Source organism: Hemitrygon akajei, chromosome 7 (assembly GCF_048418815.1).
Source record: "Hemitrygon akajei chromosome 7, sHemAka1.3, whole genome shotgun sequence".
Lineage (NCBI taxonomy): Eukaryota > Metazoa > Chordata > Chondrichthyes > Myliobatiformes > Dasyatidae > Hemitrygon > Hemitrygon akajei.
In genome coordinates, this window is record NC_133130.1 from 160835596 (window position 1) to 160851420 (window position 15825).

The 15825-nt window shown below is 44.5% G+C and overlaps 1 protein-coding gene and 1 pseudogene across 1 annotated transcript in view; one reads left to right on the plus strand and one right to left on the minus strand.

Moving 5' to 3' along the window:
* LOC140731095 (serine/threonine-protein kinase N2-like) overlaps positions 1 to 9736 on the minus strand; it is a 51423-nt gene extending 41687 nt beyond the window's left edge. The window contains exons 1-2 of the mRNA XM_073052375.1: positions 9582 to 9736; positions 1316 to 1613 (exon numbers count right to left, since the gene is read on the minus strand). Of these exons, the coding sequence (XP_072908476.1) occupies positions 1316 to 1613; positions 9582 to 9602 (319 nt within the window). The 5' untranslated portion in view covers positions 9603 to 9736. The remainder of the gene's footprint in view (positions 1 to 1315; positions 1614 to 9581) is intronic.
* LOC140731287 (U2 spliceosomal RNA) lies at positions 5374 to 5502 on the plus strand (annotated as a pseudogene).
* Positions 9737 to 15825: the final 6089 nt, after the last annotated feature.

The window sequence follows — 15825 nt, forward strand, 5'->3', positions numbered from 1 at the left end:
AAAGAGTGTGTGAAATTTGAAGGTATATTATATTGCCAGCCTTACAGAGATGGACTATCAAATCACAATAACCGAACTATAATGCACACAGTGAAAACTAAAATTGAAATATCACATATGCAGCATCATAGGTCCAAGAGTATTTTTATGAACTCCTTCATTAATTTAGTTCTAAAACTGCATTGTTGCAATTGTACTAGACATATAATACATGTCATAAATCACTTTGATGGCAAACAAGAAAATATTATAGAAAGTCAACCTAGCAATGAATTGCTCAGTTATTACAACATATCCGGCCACCTTCATACTAACATTATCCCAATTATCAGAATGCCCGTATGCTCTGTGTTGAATCAAGCAAGATCTTGCTAGTTCAGACATGCACCACTGCTTTTTTGGTACATGAAGTGTGCACTTCCCATTCTGATTACATTATGATAGAAGGCTTAAGGTAAGAAATTTCCCAAAAATCTCTCCAATTTCAGGTTTTTTTTTAAAAAAAGTCCTCTCCCAAGATAGTCTGCAAAACACATAAATACTGTGAACACTAGAGAAACGGCTATACCTATGCACACAACATTTTCTTTTGGAAGGCCCTTCAATTTTAGAGAAAAAAAAATCTTAAACATCCCCTATATCTTTCCCTACCTATATGAATGAGACCTGCTTTTTGCAAACAGTACACAGTACGGAGAAATCCGAAACACAAAACACAAAGCTTGCCCCTGCATCTGCCTATGGATGGCAGCAGTCAGGTATAGTACGTACTCTAACTGTTCAGAATCAAGGAAGTAAGAGTGGAGTGGATACATGACAGAATAAGAGGCTGGGGGTGGGGGGGTTAAAAAGGATGCTCATCAAAGAGGAAACACAGCTGAAGTTATATGAAGAAATGCAAGTGGAGGCTTGAGTGAAGCATAAATGACAACACTGATCAGTAAAACAATTTCACAGCACAGCAAGAAAACAAAGACGTCAGCTAACCAGAATCCCAGACGTCCTAGAATATGTTATTAAAAGTTTCACTACTTTTGGACTTTTGTGCTGTACACTTGTACTTGTAGGTAGCCAAGTGCTGCAATCCTGCCATTTACTCAGGGAAGATCCCACAACGTACTATAGCCACTACACTCAGCCACCAAGCAAGCAAAAGTCAAGATCAATATCAATATCACAGCCTATATAAAAACATGTATGTGGCTAACTGTAGGGCTGGTTAAGAGGAATACAGTACAAATCTAAATTGAAATTTAACCACCAGTTCGAGCAATGATGTTTCTGCTGTTGAGGTTTAGAGAAAGGGTTGTCTCACCTCTCAGATTGTCCCTCTCCATGACGATCCGTGCATTCAGTTCCTGAAGCTCCCAATGCAGGGATTCCAGTTTTTGATTTGAGATCTTCAAAATGTTTTCTATACATGCCAGATTTTTTTTATCTGTCGTCACCTTGCGCAAGTTCTCTGTACCTTCTTTGATTTTAAGTTCCTTTTGTATTTCACGCCGAATCCAACTTTTTACTCCTTCAAGCTTTTGCTGCATGTTGGGATTCAAGAAGTCAACTCCTTGGGTTAGATCTAACCCCTGGCTCACCAGCAGCTGAGAAGCATAATTCTAAAAGATGAAATTAACAGATAGTGATTTTCATTATTAAAGAATAAGAATTTAATATCACCTGCATAAGCCATGAAATTTGTTATCAATTTTAATTATTGTAGCATAAAATCTTCATGTGATATTGAGTAAAAACAAAGTTATTATTTCATTTTAAAACAATGGAATAGCACCCATGAATTGGATATTTCAAGAGATCATTACATATAGCACCAATGATAGTTAACAAACCATTTTCAAATGAAATTTTGCTACTAAAACACAAAAGGGGTTTTTAGGGAGTGATGCAGAAAGGCAGAGGCAGAGCTGTGTAGGGATGAAACCACAGCTTTTAGACCTTGGCAGCTACAGGTACATCAGATGAAAATGGTTCACTTAAATACAGAAATAATTAAGAGGCCAGAATATTGTATCAGAATATTGTAGGTCCATGGGAGAGATATGGAGGATTTGGAAGTAGAAATTGTAACATCTCCTCCCAGCATTGGTCATTAAGCACAGGGGCTGAATGGCAAATGAGACTCGGTGCCAGCTAGTCATGGGCAAAGCCTTAAATGACAACAGATTATCATGTGTGGATAAAGAATATAGGAACAGAAGACATGATACATTTAATCTGGAAATAGATATTTCCCTATTTTTGAACGGTATTCCCAACTCACATCTTTTTTTTGCTTTCTCAAAATTGGCCTGGGTTTATGCTGAGGAAAACAAAAGTTATAGACTGTAAGAAGCTATCAATACATTGATACAGTGGGCAGAAAACTTGCAAAAAGAACAACACCAAAATATAATGACAGGATACAGAGAAGTGTAGAAAAGAGGCATCTTGAAGTTCAGAGGTTTAAACTCAGTTCTCTGAAACAGGAAAGATGGATAAGGTGATGAAAACAACATGTGTTATTTGTTTTTATTGATTGAAGCTTTGGATACAAAAATCAGGGAAGTCGTATTAAATTCTAAAAAACTGATTAAGCTATTGTACTGGCTACAGATCCAGTCAACTCACGTTACAGCTGGAAACTGATTTTTTTTTAAAAACAAAATATACTTTATTCAAAAAACTGATTTTTTTATTAAACAAACTTTATTCAAAAATAAAATTATATACAACAACCATTCAATGACTTTCAGTTCTTTACAGTTATTACCATTACTGTTTTAACATTTTCAAAATTCAAAATTTTGCCACCCACATGGCACTCTGTTCTTTCATATTTACATTTACTGGGGTATACCCCCAACCCCCCTACCCCTCAACTCCCACGGGAGAAGAACCCTAGACTGTGGTCCTTCCCCACCGGGCCCTTGCGGTGGCTGCACCGAATTTGAGTGCGTCCCTCAGCACGTACACCTGCAGCCGAGAATGTGCCAGCCGGCAGCATTCCCCCACGGACATCTCCGTGTGCTGGAAGACCATCAAGTTTCCAGTCAACCAAAGAGCGTCTTTGACCGAGTTGATGATCTGCCAGCAGCACTGGATGTTGGTCTCGGTGTGCGTCCCTGGGAACAGCCCGTAGATCAGAGAGTCCTCTGTTACGCAGCTGCTGGGGTTGAACCTCGACACAGTCCCTTCCATCCTCCTCCACACCTTCTCCGCGAACCCACAGTGTGCAAAGAGGTGGGTCACCAACTCCTCCTCACTGCAGTCCTCCTGTGGGCAGAGGGGTGTGGAGACGACGTTCCGGGCAAACAGGAGGGATTGGACTGGGAGGGCCCCTCTCACCGCCAGCCAGGTGAGGTCTTGGTGCCTGTTGGTGAGGTATGACGATGAGGCATTTTGCCAGATGAACTGGACGGTCTGCTCAGGGAACCACCCCACCGTGTCCATTACGTCCTTCTCCTGCAGTGCCTGCTGACCTTGCGTGCTGACCACTGCTTGATGGCCCTGTGGTCAAAGGCATTGACCTGAAAGAACTTCTCTATGAAGGACAGGTATGGCTGCAACAACCAGCTGACAGGGGTGTTGCGCGGGAAAGGGACCAGACCCATCCTTCGTAGCCAGGGCGACAGGTAGAACCTGGGCACGCAGTGGTACTTGGTGCCCACGTACCTGGGATCCACACAACCTAATGCAGCCACACACGAAGCTGGCCATCAGGGTGAGGGCGACATTGGGGACGTTTTTGCCCCCATTGTCCAGGAACTTGTGCATGGTGGTCTGTCTGACCTGCTCCATCTTGGATCCCCAGACGAATCTGAAGACTGCTCGGGTGATTTCCGAGCTGAAGGAGCGGGGGACTGGCCACACCTGCGCCAAGTACAGTAGCCCTGAGAGCACCTCACACTTGATGACCAGGTTCTTTCCCGCTATCGATAGGGAGCACCCTCCCCACAGCCCCAGTTTCTGTTTGACCTTGGCAGTCTGCTCCTGCCAGTTCTTGTTGCACACCTCGGCCCCTCCGAACCAGATCCCCAACACCTTCACGTGATCAGACCTGATGGTGAAAGGGACACTGGATCGGTCGGGCCAGTTGCCGAAGAGCATGGCTTCGCTCTTCATGTGGTTGACCCTGGCCCCTGACGTCTGCTTGAACTGTTTGCAGATGCTGATCAGCCTGCGAACTGACCTCGGATCAGAGCAGAAGACGGTGACGTCGTCCATGTACAGGGAGATTGTGACTTGGGTCCCTCCACTGCTTAGTAGCGTCACCCCTCTTATGCCCTCATCCCTCCTGATGGCTTCGGCAAAGGGTTCTATGCAGCACACGAACGAGACAGGGGAGAGAGGGCAGCCCTGCCTGACTCCAGACCTGATGGGGAAGCTGTCTGTTTCTCACCCGTTGACCTGGACTGCGCTACAGATTCCGTTGTAGAGCAGTTTGATCCAATTCCGGATTCCCTCCCCAAATCCCATTTTGGAGAGTACATCCGCCATGTACGTGTGCAATATCCTGTCAAAGGCTTTCTCCTGGTGCAAGCTGACCAGGCAGGCGTCCACCCCCCTGTCCTGCACGTAGGCAATGGTGTCCCTCAGCAGCGTGAGGCTGTCTGAGATCTTCCTGCCCAGTACGGCACAGGTTTGGTCCGGATGGATCACCTGCACCAGTGCAGACTTGACCCTGTTGGCGATAGCCTTGGACAGGATCTTGTAGTCCACATTCAGGAGTGAGATGGGCCTCCAATTTCTAATGTCATCCCTCTCCCCCTTCTGCTTGTTGGTCTCGGTGTGCGTCCCCGGGAACAGCCCATAGATCAGAGAGTCCTCTGTTACGCAGCTGCTGGGGATGAACCTCGACACAGCCCCTTCCATCCTCCTCCACACCTTCTCCGCGAACCCACAGTGTGCAAAGAGGTGGGTCACCGACTCCTCCTCTCTGCAGTCCTCCCGTGGGCAGAGGGGTGTGGAGGCGACGTTCCGGGCGTACAGGAGGGATCGGACTGGGAGGGCCCCTCTCACCGCCAGCCAGGCGAGGTCTTGGTGCCTGTTGGTGAGGTCTGGCTATGAGGCATTTTGCCAGATGAACTGGACAGTCTGCTCAGGGAACCACCCCACTGTGTCCATCTCACTCCTGCCGGTTCTTGTTGCACGCCTCGGCCCCTCCGAACCAGATCCCCAACACCTTCAGGTGATCAGCCCTGATGGTGAAGGGGACGCTGGATCAGTCAGGCCAGTTGCCAAAGAGCATGGCTTCGCTCTTTGTGCAGTTGACCCTGGCCCCTGACGCCCGCTTGAACTGTTCGCAGATGCTGATCAGCCTGCGAACTGACCTCGGATCCGAGCAGAAGACGGTGACGTCGTCCATGTACATTGACTTGTGTCCCTCCGTTGCCTTTTGGCTAAGATCAAGTGTAGTATCTGTTCTTATCAGATTGGAAGGCGGAGAAGGTTTTGCGCTGACGCAGGGGTGGATCCTAATGCTAATTGGCTCCCAATCTAACATCCCATACCAGCGACAACAACGACAGCGGTGAACAGGATGGCTGAAGACAACAGCACATTGGCCCGAGGCCTGGGCATCAAGAACTCTGTCCGGTTGACAGTGCGACACCAGAGCAAGGGCAACGGATTTTCGAGAGTGACCTTCATCCAGAAGGTCCTGATGGACTGTTGCGGTTTCACGATTGACGACATCTACTGCGTCCAGGACTTTACGGTAAAGACAGCCAAGCTGCGCGACGCCTTTGGCGACCCCACAGGTGGAGCTCAGCCGCAAGCCACCTGGACACAATCGGATGGCTCAGCCCATTCCCGGATCTTCCTGTCAGAGCCCCTCACGGTCAGAACCACCGACGTCACGCCGGTGTTCTTCTCTGACCACTGCCTCCTGCGAGCCACCTGCCACCTGCGGGAGGACCGAAAGGCGGGGGGGGGGGGGGACGTGGAAGCTGAACGTCAAGCTGCTGACCCCAGAGAACATCGAGGAACTGGAGAAAGAGTACACAGGTTGGAGAACCTTGAAAGCCTTCTTTGATTCCCTGGTTCACTGGTGGGAAGCAACCAAGGAGAACATCAAGAGGTTCTTCATCTGCAAGGGTATCCAGAGAGCAAAGCGGGGCAGAGGGAACTGCATAAACTCCAGACAGAGTTGCAGCAACTCCTCCTTCTGCAGTCGAGGGGGGTGGATGTCAGGGAGGAACTTTGGGAGGTGAAGGGCCGGCAGGCCCAGCACTTTGCCACCGAGTCCTCCAAGATCATCTTCTGATAGAAAGTCCAAACCGTGGAGCAGGACGAGACGTGCTCACGATTCTTCTTCCAAAAGTGATCCACAACCTTAAGGAAGAGGACGGCTCAGTCGCATCCTCACAGATGGACATACAGAGGATCTGCAAGTCCTTCTATGCTGGTCTGTACGGAGAAAAGGCCACAGACTCCACAGCCTCCTGTTGTCCATCACACAGGTCTTAGATGATGGCAAGTGGAAGAGTCTGGATCAGCCACTGACCCTGGACGAGCTGACTGGCTTCGTCTGTTCCTTTGAGTCGGGTAGGACTCCTGGAAGCGATGGCTTACCGGTCGAGTTGTATTTGGCTCTGTGGAACCGGATGGGCCCCAACCTGCTGGAAGTGTACAACGCTACACTCCTGGCAGGCAGCATGTCCGAATCCATGAGGAAGGGCATCATCACCCTCATCTACAAGCAGAAGGGGGAGAGGGAAGACATTAGAAATTGGAGGCCCATCTCACTCCTGAATATGGACTACAAGATCCTGTCCAAGGCTATCCCCAACAGGGTCAAGTCTGCACTGGAGCAGGTGATCCATCTGGACCAAACCTGTGCTGTACCGGGCAGGAAGATCTCAGACAGCCTCACGCTGCTGAGGGACACCATCGCCTACGTGCAGGACAGGGGGGTGGACGCCTGCCTGGTCAGTTTGCACCAGGAGAAAGCCTTCGACAGGATATCGCACATGTACATGGCGGATGTACTCTCCAAAATGGGATTTGGGGAGGGAATCCGGAATTGGATCAAACTGCTCTACACGGACATCTGTAGCGCAGTCCAGGTCAACAGGTGGGAAACAGAAAGCTTCCCCATCAGGTCTGGAGTCAGGCAGGGCTGTCCTCTCTCCCCTGTCTTGTTCGTGTGCTGCATAGAACCCTTTGCCGAAGCCATCAGGAGGGATGGGGGCATAGGAGGGGTGACGCTGCCAGGCATGCACAACTGATAGCACAAGAAAGGATACAGAGAATATTATAAGACCATAAGACATAGCAGCAGAATTAGACCATTCGGTCCATCAAGTCTGCTCCACCATTTGATCATGGCAGATTTTTTAAAAAATCAACTCCATTCTCCAGTCTGCTTCCCATAACCCTTAACCCCTTTACCAATTAAGGACCTATCAGTCTCTGCACCAAATGATGTGGCCTGTACAACCTTCTGTGGCAACAAATTCCACAGATTCATGGCCCTCTGAAAGAAGAAATTCCTCACTTTTTTAAAAAAAAAGGGACATTCCTTTATTCTGACGCTGTGCTCCGATGTTGCCAAGGATAAGGGATTTTAGCTAAGAGAGACCTGCTGGCATGGGGTTGTTTTCTTTGAACAGAGGAGGCTTACTAGAGATTTAACCAGTCTGTAAAAGATGAGAATTTGGGTGAATAGAAAAATAATTACCTCATTTAGCAAGAGATCTCAATAATCAAAGGCCATGGGGTTTAAAAGTAGTTGATGAAAGTTCCTGAATTTTTGCCTGAAAAGGCTAATCGAAGGATAAAACCTCATTCAATAAAAAAGCACATGGATGAGCACTTCACTAAATAAAACCAACAGGATTACAGATTAATTTGATGGTCAAATGGCCTCACAAATTTCTGATTTTCTAGATTCAGTGGAATAGACAAGTCTAGAAGTAACAAATGTGTGCATGAAGTGTATAGTGAACAGATTGGGAAAGGCCAAAATTAGCAACAGAAATTGGTAGTTCTTCTAATGATACTGACGTAAGGCTCAACATAATACCAAGTTCTGAACCATTTGATTTCATTTAGTTCCTAAACTTGCACCAATGTTAGAAAACTTAATCATTGTTACCATATTTAATTGCAATGCATGTTACATTATATTCCCTTCAAATTTTCTGTATAAAAAAATCTAACCAGTTCCAATATTTTGATCTTAGTTTCTTGTTACTAAGCTTTTAGAGGTTGACATTTGATTACTTATCAGTTCTCCATGTTAAATCATTTCTGAAGAACACCAAACAGAAATAGATACCCAAGTCCACTTGCTTTAGTCAAAATAATCACATCTTTACATAACATTTGAAGTACTTTTATCAGATTGGTAAAGAACTGACGAAGCAAACACATTTATCAACATAACATAGAAACAGAAGCTGCTGGAAATATGCAGGAAAGGCTGCATTTGTTGAGAGAGAAAGATTAGATTTTCAGCCTAACCACCTTTCATAATTAGGATTCATATAAAATCGTTCAGTAATGAGAAGCCATTTTAAGTCGTCTTGATCCAGAGAAATATTGGCTAGAACATGTGAAGAACGAAAGCTCTTCAAAACAGTATTTACAGCCAGCAGCCGATAGATGACACCTCACCTGACAGTGTTTACTTCTAAAAATCTGAAAATATACTTTGATCATAAAATATCAAATGTAACATGAACAAGCAGGTTATTTACATTACATTAGCACCTCAGTTATCATTTATGTTCAACCCCAATGAACTCATTCGCATGTATGGCAAAAGAGCCTTAAACTAGCCCCTCCACAATAAACCGGGGCACCTAGTTTCATCGCAAATTTCTGCACGTTATCCTACAGCGTACAAGTTTGCAGTACTCCGTCCCAGACAACACCTTGATCTGGAATAGTTGAGTTTCAGACTGGCCAAAGGTGTCAAAGATTTCTCAGCAATTGACACGGTAGAGTGTGCGCGCCCTGAAAAATAGTGTCTATGGCTGTGTGACTCTCCCTGGGTTGAGCGTCTCCCAGAATCTTGTGCTTAATTCTTCATCCCAAGACTCAAACGCCGAATTCAACAATCTTACTAACTTGTTACCAGACTATCTAATTTTAAATGGAAGTCATCAAGGTGTAATGCAAGCTGTTTTATTTTCTTTCCAGCACGAGTATTTCCTGTATTTTCTGGGGGGGGGGGGTTTAAAGCCTACGCAGTCGTAATTGAACTGAAGAGAAATGATTCATCACCAAATTGATTTGGAAAAGATACCCATTGATGACCAGTTGAAAGATCAACGTATTATAGGCACACCTTTAAGGAAGGCAAATTGGAAGAGGAACACCGTCTTCAGGGAGTGAACTCCTCCGGCATCTCAATAAAACATCCTACGGGATAAATTAACACTTTAACGACCCTTTCACTCTGTCGAACACCATACGATTATCAGCGCAGATACCCCAACTCTCAAAGTTACAGATGAGGCCAAAGGAGGACATTATTCTGGCTGGGGGTGGGGAATTCCCAGTCTGGGAGACTGGGAGCTACCGTCGGACCTAAGAAGTGGCTACTAGGGTCGATTTTAAATATCACGGCCGTTCCTGACCTGTTGGCTGTCTCCTGCCATCGTGCCTCAGATACTGTCAGTTATCCAGCTGCTTCTTACATACTTTTCTCCCCCTTCAGGCGTTCACTTATTCTCATACCAACCAGCTAATTTTTTTTTTGGATTAAACGTTTTTAAAACCCAGAGCCTGCTAACCGCCGAGCGAGTCCCGCCCAGATTTAAACAGGGACAGCCTCGCTTTGTCCGCTCATTGGACAACTTTGTCCCGTGATGGTGTCAGTCATCTTAACCCCGACCAATTAGATTTAAAGGAGGAGGGGTAAAGCTCCCTATCCATCGAGCGCCGGACTGACGCAATATATCGGGCAGTGGGATCGGCATCATTGGGATGGTGAAAATATGTTTTCTTTTAAAACTTTAAGGACATACAGAGGAGACAAAATTATACCATAAGAACCCGAAAAGGCTAGAGATACTCATCAGGTCAGGCAACTTCCGTGAGGAGACAGGCAACGTTTTTTGGGCAAAGACTTTTCATCAGAATCAAAAACTGAGGATAACCATGGCGTTTTGAATGGGGGAGGTGTAGTGAAAATGGAGGAAATATTTGTGACAGATGCAGACCGAAGTTGTCAGGCCACAGTTTAAAGAAAACAACAGAAAGGGGAGAGGAAAGGAAAAAGATATTGAAACTAAGTACTGTCTTGGCACAATGCTCAATATTAAGATCCAAGGTCTCAGGGGTTCCCAACCTGGGATACACGGACCCCTCAGTTTATGGTCCATGGCGTTAAAAAATGTTTGGAACCCCTGCTAGGGCTGTCCAAGGTCAAACACAAAGAAGTCAAAATGGGAGCAGGGTAGTTCCTGAAGGCCCTCGTGACACCTTGGGGACTGTATGGGGGTGGGGGTGGGGGTGGGGGGGGGGTGTTGTATAAAACAGGTCACCCAATCTGTGTTTGGTATCTCCAATGAAGAAGAGACCACATTGTGCTTAATTTTAAGAAATACAAATTTTCACTTTACATTCAAGGACATTGAATTTCCAGGTAATGGGAAGGAAAGCACAATAAATGTGGTTACTATATGTGTCAATATTACATGGACCAGTGTCTTAAGAAGGGGAGTAGTTTGTGGAGATGGGAAGAGTTGACTTGGGAATCCTGCAAGAAACATAAGGGGACTGAGAGAAGATACAGTTGAAAGTTCATCAACTATTTTAGAGAGGAAGCCACAGCTAAGGAAAAAGGAAATAATCCTGTACAGGTAATTTTCCAATATCACGTTTGGGATCTGAAATGTCAGAACTCTTAATGGACAGTGAGTTACCATAACCATAGCTTGAGAACTCAGAAACACAACATTAATATCACCACTCTGAGTGAGATGAGAAAGGGTGGTGGTGGCCGGTTCGAAGAATAAGGTGTTGAGCACACCTTTTGGAAAGGCAAATGTCTTCATGGGGTCTATAATTAATAATGGACTACACTGCAACAGAGCAAAGCATCCTGCGAGATAAATGTTTCATGATCCTTTCACTCAAATCTACATGGATTTACAAGCACAATAATCATCAGTGCAATGCTCCAACCCCTAAAGTTAAAAGTGAAGCAAAGAGGACTTCCATTCTGACCTTGGGGGGAGGGGAGCCCCAAGAGGCAGATTTTACTTTCTAGGATTGGGAAAGTTGCAACATTCTGGCAAGGTGTAATAGCCAAGAACAGAGTAGAGGATGATAACTCCAACAAGGTCCTGAGAAAGTCAAAATTGAGTGTCTTGTTATACATATGTGCACAAGTAAATTTATCACAACCGCACTAGAAACTTACTTGCAGCTGCATTAGTCAGACAGAATCAGAGGCACAACATTCACAAGGAAAAACACAAATTATACAAGAAAAAAATCCCCAGGCAAAGAGGAAAAGGGAACATGAGCAGAAAACATGGAGTGATGTCGAGGCTGAAGAAATTAGATGATGGGGCATTCCTGGTCCACTATTAAGAAACTGGCTAAGAACAGATGATGATGGAGAGAGGAGGTCATTGATGGCATCTGTTCCACTGGGAGCTAAAGGCCCAAGAAGAAGAATACAAGGAAAAAACACAATTAGATAACCAAAAATCACCCAAGTCCATTGTAGTGTTGCAATTCTGAGGTAGTGATTAGGGTTGTACAAGTTGGTTCAAGAAATAAAAGTACATGTTCTTGAACCTGAGACTTCTGGCTTCTGTACATCCTGCCTGATGGTAGCTGTGAGAAGATGACATTGTCCGGATGGTAGGGGTCTTTGTTGATAGATGTGGCCTTCTTAATGCAGTACTTCATGTAGATACTTTTGACTGTTGGGTGACAATGCAGTATTGGGTTGTGTCTACTGCTCTTTGCAGCATCTTATGTTCCTGTGTGTTTGAATTTCTCTACCAGATATGATGCAACCAGTCAGGATACTTTAAACATTACATATATAGACATTTGTTAATGTTTGGTAACATTTCAAACATCCTTAATCTTCTAAGAAAGTAAAGATACTGGTGTGCATTCCACTGAATTGCATCTATGCCCAAAGTTCAAAGTATATTTGTTATCAAAGTACATATATGTCACCAAATACAACCCTGAGATTTATTTTTGTGGGCATTCACAGTTAGTCCAAGAAACACAACAGAATCAATGGAAGTACATACCCAACAACATGGAGAAACAACCAATGTGCAAAAGACAACAAGCTGGCAAATATAAAAAGAAAGAAAAAAAGAATAATAAGTAAGTAAATAAATAAGCGATAAATATCAAGAACATGAGATGAAGATTCATTGAAAGTGAGTCCATAGGTTGTGGGAACAGTTCAATGATGAGGCGATTGAAGCTGTCCCCTCTTGTAAAAGAGCCTGATGTTTGAGGGATAATAACTGTTCCTGAACTTGGTGGTGTGAGTCCAGAAGCTCCTGTACCTTTATCCCAATGGCAGCATTGAAAAGAGAGCATGGCCTGGATGGTGGGTTCCTTGATGATGGGTGCTCCAGGTAGATGTGCTCAATGGTAGGGAGGGCTAAGCCCATGATGGACTGGGCTGTATCCACTACTTTTTGTAGGCTTTTCCTTTCAAAAGCATTGGTGTTTCCATACCAGGCCATAGCCAGTCAATATACTCTCCACTGTACATCTATAGAAGTTTGTAAAAGTTTTAGATGACATGCCAGATCTTTGCAAACTTGTAGGAAAGTAGAGGAGCTGGTGTGCATTCTGGACCCAGTACAGTTCATTGAAGTGATAACACTGAGGAATTTAAAGTTGCTGACCCTCTCCACCTCTGATCCCCTGATGAGGACTGGCTCATGGACCTTCATTTTCCTCCTTCTGAAGTCAATAATCTTGCTGACCTTGAATTGAATTGAAGTGAATTGACTTTATTTCTTACATCCTTCAGTGAGAGGTTGTTGTTGTGGCACCACTCAGTCAGATTTTCATTCTCCCTCCTATACAATATGCTGATTCATCATCACCATCTTTGATTCAGCCAATGACAGTGGTGTTTTCAGCAAACTTATGGCATTGGAGCTGCACTTAGCCTCACAGTATAAAGCGAGTAGAGCAGCCTTGTGGTGCATCTGTGCTAATGGAGATTCTGAAGGAAATCATGTTGCCAACCTGAACTGACCGTGGTCTGCAAATGAGGAAATCGAGGACCCAGTTGCCAAGAAGGTACTGAGGCCTAGGTCTTCAAGCTTATTGATTAGTTTTGAGTGGATGATAGTATTGAATTTTGAACTGTAATCAATAAAGAGCATCCTGATGTATGCATCTTCACTGTCCAGATGTTCCAGTGTTGGATGAAGAGCCAATGAAATGACATCTGTTATGGATCTGTTGTGCTGGTAGGCAAATTGGAACAGTTCCAAGTCACTTCTCAGACAGCAGTTGCTATGTTTCATCATTAAAGCACTTCATAACAGTGGATGTAAGTGCTTCTGGATGATAGTTATTAAGGCAGATTACCACGTACTTCTTAGGCACCAGAATAACTGAAGCCAGTTTGAAGCAGGTGGGTACCTTAGACTGCCAATGTGAGAGGTTAAAGTTATCAGTGAATATGCAGCCAGCTAATCAGCACAGGTCTTCAGTACTTGGCTCTCACGTCAGTCTCGGAGACTGAAATCACAGGGGGTTGTGGGAGTTTGTGAAGGTGCCTCCATATATTGACTGTCAAAGTGAACATAAAAGGAATTGAGCTTATGTAGGAGTGAAACATTTTTGTCACCTGTGTTGCTTGGTTTTGCATCCTTCAGTGATTCAAGTTTGGTCTGGAATTGCCACTTCACATGCAAGATGGCTTCCCGGAGTTTGTACCTGGATTTCTTGTATTTTATTTGGTTGCCTAACCTGAATCCCACTAATCTGGCCCTCAGCAGACTGTGGATCTCATGATTCATCGAGGGTTTCTGGTTGGGGAAGGCTCTGAATAATTTTGTGCAGCCACACTTATCTATGACTGCCTTAATAAAGTCTGAGACAACCATGGTGTATTCATTCAGATCCATACATGAGTTCTTGGCTCCATTCACCAACTTGAAGCAATCCTGTGGCTGCTCCTCTGCCTCCTGCAACCATCTTTTTGTTGTCCTTACTTCTGAAACCTTGCTGTTTAGCCTCTGCCTGTATGCAGGAAGGAGGGAGAAGCCAAGTAATCAGATTTCCCAAAATGCAGTCTAGGAATCAAACAGTAGGCTTTCCTTATGGTAGTATATTAGTGGTCAAGTGTGTTGGAACCCCTGGTGTTACAGATGATATGTTGATGATAATCAGCAGAGATTTGTTCAAACAAGCCTGATTAAAGTCTCTGAGAATGATTTCAAAGGTTTCAACCTAGGCTGTTTTTTGTTTGCTGAAGGTGGTACTCAGTACCTTGAGTGCCTGCTTAACAATGGCCTTTGGCAGTATGTAAACTGTGGTCAGGATCACGGAGGAAAACTCTCTTGATATGTGGAACAATTGGCAACTATTCTATGTTCCAGGTTGGAGGAACAAGAGTGCGACAAGACCGCTATCTCTGAGCACCAGAAAGAGTTTATCATGAAGCACAGGCCCCTGGCTTTTGCCTTCCCCGAATCAACAGTCTGATGCATCCTGTGTATCGTGAAGTCCTCGGGTCCAATCTCTGAATCCAGCATGTCCAGAGTTAGCCATGTCTCCATGAAATACAGAATGCAGCAATTCCTCATTTCCTTCTGATACAGCAATCTTGCCCTTATGTCCTCAATCTTGTTCTCCATCAACTGTACATTTACTAAGGAGATACTGGGTAGAGGAAGTGTTATACCCCAGTGTTTTAGTCTGGATTGGATTCCTACCCTCCTCACTCTCTTCTGGCCATGGTGATGTACCTTCATCTGCTTAAAGGTTCCCAGGACAGGTCATATGATATGTTAATACCCAGGAACTTAAATGCTACAAGTATGGTTTTGTAAAAACCAGCACCTTTCATTAGGGAGTTCATGGTGTGAGCTGCCCAGTTCAAGTACTGACACTGTTAGATTCTAACATCATCCAAGCAAGAGGCATAAATATGTTTATAATAGCTTTGCCATGACTGGTACTGATGACTGCTGGACAAAGCTGCTCTATTATATCCAAAATCTCAACATAAAGAAAAATCAATGTCAACACAATCAATGTATTAACCTCTTCTTATGTAATACCTCACACACAATCTGTCGAACCCCAGTCAACAGGAGCCACAGAGTGACCACAGCCTATTAACTGCTTGACGTTCACTATACTTGTGAGTTTCTTGACTTACAAACCTCTCACAAAACGTCTTGCCAGACTAGATGCAGAGGGGATTTTTTTCCCCTGAGTAAACAGTCTGGGACCAGGGGACGAAATATTAATTTGAAGAGTAGTTCATCTAAAAATTGAGAAATGTCTTAATGCAACTACTCTGGATGTTGGGTCATTATGTTCATTCAAAACAGAGATCGATAAATCAAAGGAACAGGAAGGAATATGGGCATAGTGCTGGAAAATGCCTCTGGCATAGAAGGACAACCCACATCTTCAATGCCAAGGAAGGTTCGTGGGAGTGGCAGAGGGATAAAGTTCTTCTGCTATTACTTATGCTCTCCTGTCCCATCTGTTTTAGATACAAGAGCAACATTTCTGAAGAAGGCCAAGGTAGTTTTTTTTCCCCTCTGTCCTTTATCTCTCAGCAGAAATCATGATAAAATATATATTTTATATTATTATACCGTTTATGCAACCTTGATGTGTGCAAAATGGGTGCCC